This window comes from Frieseomelitta varia, unplaced genomic scaffold, assembly GCF_011392965.1.
Source record: "Frieseomelitta varia isolate USP_RPSP 00005682 unplaced genomic scaffold, Fvar_1.2 scaffold_89, whole genome shotgun sequence".
In the NCBI taxonomy this organism is placed as follows: domain Eukaryota; kingdom Metazoa; phylum Arthropoda; class Insecta; order Hymenoptera; family Apidae; genus Frieseomelitta; species Frieseomelitta varia.
In genome coordinates, this window is record NW_025110689.1 from 689,204 (window position 1) to 697,918 (window position 8,715).

The 8,715-nt window shown below is 33.8% G+C and overlaps 1 protein-coding gene across 1 annotated transcript; it reads right to left on the reverse strand.

Annotated features, from left to right (window-relative positions):
- Nucleotides 1-4,362: 4,362 nt before the first annotated feature.
- LOC122537151 (protein l(2)37Cc) lies at nucleotides 4,363-6,503 on the reverse strand. The gene is made up of 4 exons (XM_043670135.1): nucleotides 6,397-6,503; nucleotides 5,901-6,002; nucleotides 5,399-5,820; nucleotides 4,363-5,322 (listed from the first exon to the last, which is right to left on the reverse strand). The coding sequence occupies exons 2-4, from the start codon at nucleotides 5,998-6,000 to the stop codon at nucleotides 5,014-5,016; spliced, it is 831 nt and encodes a 276-aa protein (XP_043526070.1). The 5' UTR covers nucleotides 6,001-6,002; nucleotides 6,397-6,503; the 3' UTR covers nucleotides 4,363-5,013.
- Nucleotides 6,504-8,715: the final 2,212 nt, after the last annotated feature.

Below are 8,715 nucleotides of genomic sequence, written 5' to 3' on the forward strand. Positions count from 1 at the left end.
TTCACGATGAAAATCGAAAATTCTTACAAAGCCTAATACCTTTCGTAACGCGATAAATGCGCGTGAAAATGAGCAATCGGAATAATGTACTTCGACAGGGACTATCTTTGAGGCTCATCTAGCTCTGGATAAACTCTAAGCATTTCATAGTAAATTCTTTTAAGCATTCAGTGTAAATTGATAAATGACAAATGTTCTAAACTGAAGATACACGTCTACACACACACACACACACACACACACACACACACACACATATATTGCGATTAGCATAGAGAGAGTCCGAGTTGCGTTTATCAGTTGCGAATCGATATTTGTCCCATGTAAATGGTCGGTTGTGACGATTTTCGTGAATCGAGTCGACAGTGCATACTACACAAGTATGGTAACAGCATCTGAGGATGTAGCAATTACGTCTGGACTCTTTGCCACAGATGGACGGGACCGCAACCATGGAACGCCCCTTGCGTTACACACATGTTACAAGTTTCCTTCTGTCCCTCTTCCCTTTCCTCCTTGCTCCTCTCCCCTCCTCTTGCTGTTCATTCCTTCCTGACCGAATTAATGTTCGTACGGTCAGCACGAAAGACGCTCCTGTGGGAACAGAGACACAAGGCTTTGTCGACGTCCATCTCGGTCGACGGACGCCTTCGTCAACGATTACGGGAGAACCCGTAAAGAGACGAAGGACCGTCATATACGAGGACGAGGATCAACTTGGAGAACGCACTAGGGTTAATGAAAACCAGCTAAATGACGAACGAGATAAACTAGTGAATATCTGCTTGGTACTTGCTTCTATGGGAAAATTTAACGCTGCTACGATCCTCTGTTGAATTGGAACATTTGTTGTTCCAATCTTTCGACGTTCTAAGAAAAATTTTGACATGAAATTGAATCAGAAATCATGCGTATCAGTTTGACGATAAATCGTCCAAACAATATAAAAGAATTAAAGATATAAGAATGCAAAGAACGTGCTATATAAAAAATATGCGTAAGTAGATGTGTTTCTTATTTCTTTAAAAGAAACCAGTGAATTTATGCCAACCGGAATCACGAGATTGCTTCCAAGTAGAGATTTGCAAATTCGGCCGATTGAAAATTTTCGAAACGAACGCAAATTACACGATCGAGTCGTTTATAAGCTGATGCTATACATTCGTTATATTAAAATTGAAGAATTCGTTCCAGTTTCACGACCAATCGTGTATAGTAGGATCACTGGATAACGGTGACCCTGAAGACAGCAAGTAACCCCATAGCCGTGAACTTTCTTTTCTCGTATACCGTTGACAATGGGGAGCCACGACCGTCTCGCGATGTTCTGCACGCGATGACCTGGGTATTTCCTGAGGACACTTGAAGAGGAAATGTCCTAACGGGAGCGTAGCCCCACTTTCTGTTCCGAGACTTCACCCTTTGTTCCATGAACCTACGTCGTCCACTCTAGCCAGGCCTAAATCGGAGTAAAGACACGCGAGAAGGAAAATCAGCGTAAAAAGACAGACAACCAAGTCGCAGAAACGATCGCTCAAATCACTGGTTATCAACGGCAGTTTGCCAACTAATCCACACGGTATTAAGCGTAAGTTGGTTACCTCTCGTTCAGGATTCAGGACACTCGAGCTCTAATACACCCCAGGGGTCGTGAAAGGGATGAGGCGGCGAGTCACGTGTATTCTGTCCGGCATGGTCGCGAGATTACAGGCCAGCTCGAGGCTAACTGCGATGTAAATCAATCTGCCACAGAACTTCCCCGAGGGTCTGGTCTAAACTGTTCGCTCTACGGTGAAAAGTGAATGGCAATCGTATGAGGTGTCGGATGTTCGAAACTATACTTTCTTATTGCTCTCGTGCGTCAGCCGAGAGTACGACGGTTTCGAACGTAGGGAAGAAACAGCAAGAAGAAAACACATGGAAGATGAGTGGCGAAACTGTTGGTTGTGCATCAACTAGAAAAGGACCAGCGACAAAATCGTGCCGGCTGTATTTATTGAAAATTACTCCTCGCGTGCGAGCTCCGCGAAAATGAGAAGGACGAAGGTAAAGAGATACAGTCGACCAATCGTCCCAAAATCGCAATTATACTAACCAAATGGCGCTTACTTTAATAAGTTCGAATACTAAAGTGCAATATCATCACATCCTGACTGTTTGATTTTGAATCTTAACCCTAGGCGATAAACGAACATCGGCTAGATCGCATGAAACTATTTTCACGCTGAAGTTTCGAATTACAAATCATTCTTACAGAAAATAATAGCAATGCCCAGCAGAAATTGCAATTCAGAGAAGCAAACGATGAAAGAAGATGAATGAAAACATGAAACACGGTCATTTACGTCGTGACCCATTCAATTTTCTGGACTTCAATTCGAACGATGGTCAGTGCGTTTCGTCATATGCCCTCAAGTCCCATGCTCTCTAGAGTAGAAAGAGAAATACAATCAGAAACCATCGAGGGTGGTTTTCGTTTCTACGTTTCCTTAATTAACAACATTTATACAGTGGCCGCGTTTGTTACGTTAGTCGTTTCAAAGGGACGATTTCTCTGGGACGAGCAAACAAAACTGTACGCGAAACTTCGTTATATATTCCTAATTACTAGACCCAGAGTTTACTCCAAGGTGAAATATTAAACAATTGTAAACAAACGTAAGAAATTATATAGAAACTACCGTTTCAACTTGTGAATATTTGCAAATATTACAATTCACGAATATATGAATATTTGCAACTTACAAATTCGCGAAACGAAATTATCGCTTTAGGCGATCGCGTCTCCCAGGAAGGCCATCGGCATATGCGGCTCGCGTGCATCGATGCAACCGTAGGTTCGCAGTAACAGGTGCAGATGCAGAGGAAGCAATCGTTAGCTCGACAGCCCGCAGTGCATGTGCGCCTATTATGATTTCTTTCATAATTAGTTTCCCTTCTCTCGTTCCTCACGTTCCTCATACAAGTATTCAGATGCATCTATTTATTTATGTATTTCGTTGTACATATGCATTGTTTAGAAAAATGCATCCTTTGTCATTCACATTCTCTACACATTTGGACAATAATGACAATAATGACGACCTTGATCTTGTATTAAATATTCTATTACAATATGCATTCTGACATAATGTCACATCGATACCTATTAAATATATAAACTACTTTCTATATTGTAATTTTGAATACAGCATATACGAAAATTCCTTTCTGTATCCGATAGGCTAACTGCATTTTTCAATCATTATTGTCGTTCCAATTGGGCATGGATTTAGTACGAGGAAGCACGATGTATTATTGAAGACAATTAATATAATCTACAACATAGTAACTGTGTACGAAATCCTAAATTTATCAGTATTCTATGACAAATCGGAAAATTTATTTAAATATATTTTGTAATGAAAATAACTGGATGTTTAACATATTGTGTTTATCTATTGAAAAATACCTGGTCAATATTCACCAAAAAAAAGGTTAACGTTCAAGTTATAGGATAAATCCATGATTTCGAGGTACATATCCAAGAAAGCGTCTTGCCGAGGGATTTCGCCGAGGGTTGGCTGTTTGCGCCTCTCGACAAATAAGGGGAAGTCGTTATCCTCTGGATGGAAGGAGTAATTAACTGCTTCTACCTCCTTTCTGTTCACCTCATCTCTCAGCCAGTATCCTTCCTTTCCGGCTTCGGCTTCTACTCGAAGGAGCAGACTTAAGGAGACCCGCTTAGGCTTTCACGCGGACGTGTCTTCATTATTCACGCTAATCTGCCTTTGCCTCGTACTTCTACTGCCTCGATCTTGCCCTCTAGCTCTTCAAGACAGAATTCTCTCAGTTGGCTGACAATTTAATGAAAATTATAAATACTAATCAAATTGACTGCAATGCAGAGAACATTTTCACGCTCATTAAACTTCGATACCTTCTTCGTATTTTAACAAATTAAATCAAATTAATAGAAAAAGTATAAAATTGAAAATTATGCATGAATATTTTGCTATTTAATTCTATGAAGTAGAAATTGAAAATTATTAAGGTATATTTTCAATTTTCTTCAGCATCGATGATAGAAATCCCAAGTGCCAAATTGTGATGAATTGTTTTCTCTGTCAATGCCGACAAATACTGGACCAAAGAACCCCTGACTGATAATCTTTCATCAATCTCTGGTCGTTGATTGGAAGTCATAATTCATTAGTGATTCAAATAAATAAATAGCTATGATGAAATTTAATATCTTTTCCATATTTGATATTTTTCATAATAAAAAAATTAGAATTTCAAAATATCAATACTAAAAACAAAGATCAAATTTGCATACAAGTGGAAATCAAATAAAGTGCGAATAAAATTTCTGAAAATATGTACTCTGAAAAATAAAATTTGAATTGATACATAAGTCTTTTACAGGGTATTTACTAATTTACAACTATTCACAAATATACTATATATATATATATCTAACAGATACGTTCAGTTCTCCCAAATCTTTATAGCACGAAATATACTAAAAGTTATATGATTCCTGTAAAAATACGATTTTCATTACTTGACGATGAAATAAATATATCTCTATCATTGTTTGTTAACTTTCATAAATGCTCACATTGAGATAGAAAGCCAATTATTGACAACTCAATAAACCTGAAAAAAAATAGCCTCACAAATATTAAAAAATTTCAATCCAAGGATATTAGATATAGTATTTTTAAATTTAACATTGGGATATTGAAAACACACGCTTTCCTGTTCTGTAAAACAAACTGACCTATAGTTAGAAACAACAAATGCTTTCAGTTTGTCAAATAATCATTATGTAACTGAAAAAAAATAGATGTATAGAATTACAAGCTTTAGAAACTAAAATTCTCAAAAAATTGTTTCCATTTATCTGTGTAGGAACATGCATTCCCGTTATACATATTAGAAACTCTCTATACCATTGATGCATTAAATTCATACATTCCAATACAAATGCACAACTTATATATGTAATTTTTATTCGAGTTTATGTTTTCACTGTGGTAAGTTTAATAAGACATTTTGACCTTGTGGCAAATAAGCCACTTGACGAGATCTAGACAGATTATGGGCTATATCTTCTGCAGCTTCAATTCTTCTTAGTTCAACTAAACCATCGCCTGCCTCACCAAGAGATTTTGCAATCAAACTAGCAGCTTGAGCGTCACCTTCTGCACTAATTATAGCAGCCTTCTTATGTTGTTCCGCCTTTTCTACTAAGAAACGAGCTTTTTCTGCTTCTTGCTGTGCTACTTGCTTCATTTCTACAGCCTGAGTAAATTCTTTTCCAAACGTTAAATGTGTCTGAAATAAAACAGATTACAAATTGAAGCAGACATACATACGTTAAAAAAGAAAAAAATAATCGTAATATACTTACAATGGAAATATCATCTAAAATTAATCCAAACTGCGTAGCTCTTTCTGTTAAATCTTCTCTAACTTTTTGAGAAACAATCTCTCTTTGCGTGATTAATTCTCCGGCATCAAATTGAGCAACTACTGCTTTTAATACTTCATTCGTAATAGACGGCAATACTCTCTCAGCATAATCTATACCAAGAACAGTATAGATTTTTGGCAAAGAGTCTGGTATAGGTCTGAAGAGAATACGTAGAGTGATGTTTACATTTTGCAAATCTTTACTTCCAGTAACTACAGGAATATTTCTTGGCATTGATCGAATATCGAATATGATAGGTTTCTGAACCCAAGGAATTATGAAATGTGTTCCTTCCCCAACAACCTGATTTTTTATTCCAGTAAATCTATCAAAAATAACAGCTCTATGACCACCATCAACTGAAACAGACAAAGAATTTAAACTCAACTAAATTTATATTTCTTCATCAAACATCACTGCGTAAAAGGAAGACACTAACCATTGTATAAAGCATTATTAACAAGAAGACCAGTCGCAGTCAAACCAAGGCCAAATTGCCCTAATCGATTCCAGAACATTGCTGCCATATTTAATGACATATCTGAAAAAAAAATAAAAAATCAATTCTAGAAAACAGATTGAATTCTGATGCAACACTACCTAATATATATATATAGATATGGTTAAACAACTTTAACCTAAAATTTTACAAGATCAAAATATGAATTCACTCTAACAACATTAGTAAATATCTTAAGTTTCATAAAATTGTAAAATTTAATCATACCAAAGGAACATAAATACATAACATCAATAAAATACTTAAAAGTGCCATAAAAGATCGACTACACGCGGTCTTGCTTGACCCAACGTATAATTAACCATATGTACAATTAATAATGACAACATTGTTGCCTCAACAAATGAGTAATATTTCTGATATTAACATAGTTAATTTTCACATAATAAATATTGTCTTTTAAGTAAAAACTTACGTTTTCTCTTGTGTTGCGTGTAAGTGTCGCCGAAAGGAAGATGGAGTCCACAATTTCAAGCAAGTCGATAGTAGCGCCACTTACTAATAGGTTACTGGAGGTAAATTTAAAACAACACTGTTAGTATTGCGATTTAATTCATCCTCCGTGAATTAAAATTCTAAAGTTATTAATAAAATATTAAAAAACGTATTAGCTCAAATAAATCTTATGGAGCGTTCGATATATGAGATTAAAGAGAAGAAGAAAGAACAACCTCATTTGCAAATATAATCATACATAACTGCGGAAAAAATAATTAATCCTAGACTTTCTAAAATATTTTTGTACGAAAAATATATAAATTCAGAGGAAATAGTTTCCATATCAATTAATTATCCATATGTCAAAACTACATATTATCTATTTCTCATTAATCTAATAATAACGATATACAAACTACTGAGACAAATATCTAATCGAAATCACAGCCAATCAGCTCGTATTAATTGCTATATAATTAATAATTGTATCAATTATATAATTAATTGTTTAGCTATATAATAATACAATTAGTAATTATATATCAAGTAATACCGATTGCCCAGGTCTCACCACGTGGAGGTGCTGCGAGTGGAGACCCACCCTATCCGCGGCCCATCCACCCTCCTTTAGCGAACAAAACTTTACTAATTTAAAACATGAATCTATAAACAAATAGTTCTTCTACTGTACATTTACAGAACGTTCAATATCTTGATCGTTGTGCAAACCGGACAATAAAAGAAACTGTAAGGAAAACCGACGCGAGAGCTAAATTTCTATGAAAATAGAAGTTATATTAAAGCCTAAACTAACTACATAACTCTATATAAGACACAGCTTCGTCTATGTAACAGTAATTGAAAAGTTCAAACAAATATGAGTCTCATATAGAATTTTACTTATCCCACTTAAATTAATATTAACTAGCCTTCACCACACATGCACTTAGATACTAATATATCTTACATTACTAAAATTACCATGCTTAAGCTTAAATCTAATAACTAAGAAAACTAACTTAAAACTACAACACAACACAAAGCCATAATACAATACAACACAACACCCAATTAAAAACTATCTATCTAATTAAATTTAATTTAGTCTAAATTGGTCTAGCATTTCTCCAAAAAATCTATATAAATACATAAATATAATTAAAAAGAAATGAAGTGAATATCATATGAAGTGAATATCTTCTCCCGATGATTTTTCAATCTGTTGTATTATATGAAATCTTCTCCTGTTGATCTTCCATAATCTGTACCTAAAATAAATCTAAGAAACTGGGAAAGATTAGTAAAATATCACTTGTTATTGGATGAAACATCATTTTATTATAATAATTTTTTCCTCTTAAGTCACTTCCTTTAATTTATATTCCATTTTTCTCAATTTTCAGTGTACATATCTCTGTATATTTTCTATAACTTATACTTTCTGCAAATTAATAAATCTGAAACAAACTTATATATTGGATTAGTATTATAATTTAAATAAAAAGATAATTTAAATAAAAAGATCTGCAATGAAAACGTATTATACATACAAAAAAAAAATCAGTTGTCGTCAAGATATTACTTCATAATTATACTTTATTAATTGAATTAAATTATTTTGTTGACTCGAAATTATGAAATGAATTTTCTTGAAAACAAGAATCTCTAGTAATTGGATTTGAATTTAAACTGAATAAGTCAAAAATTTAAAATACTTCTGATACAAACATGAAAGATGAGTGGTTTAAAATCACATTTCGTTATATTAAACAAAAAATAAAAAGAAACATGCAAAATACGTTCATTGCAAGATTTTTATTAAACAACGATCACACATAAACTTTGATTTATGCATACTACATTTAAATATTTTTAAAATTCTACTTTATAATTAAAATATTTAGAATAGAGAAAAGAAGAATTCGAGAAAAATAACTCTGCTAACGAGCAATCATTATTATTAATAACAATAAATTGGATACTAATTCATATTTCAAAATAAGCTAATACTATGATTTAATTATTTTATAAGAAGAATTTCAAATTCTCCTTATAATATTTCAATATTTTGTTGCGAGAATTTTCTCACTTCATTTTATACATATATGACAAGTGAAATCACTTACACTTTCATACATTAAATTTATAATATACCGAATAGAAAAATATATATTTTTTAGCAGTATTTTCAGTAACAAACGCAGAATATAGTAAGGGGTGCTGAAAAAGAAAACCTAACACAGTAACCAGAAGGGCTACAGAAGATCTAAGGGCTAAAGAAAATCTAAGATAGTAG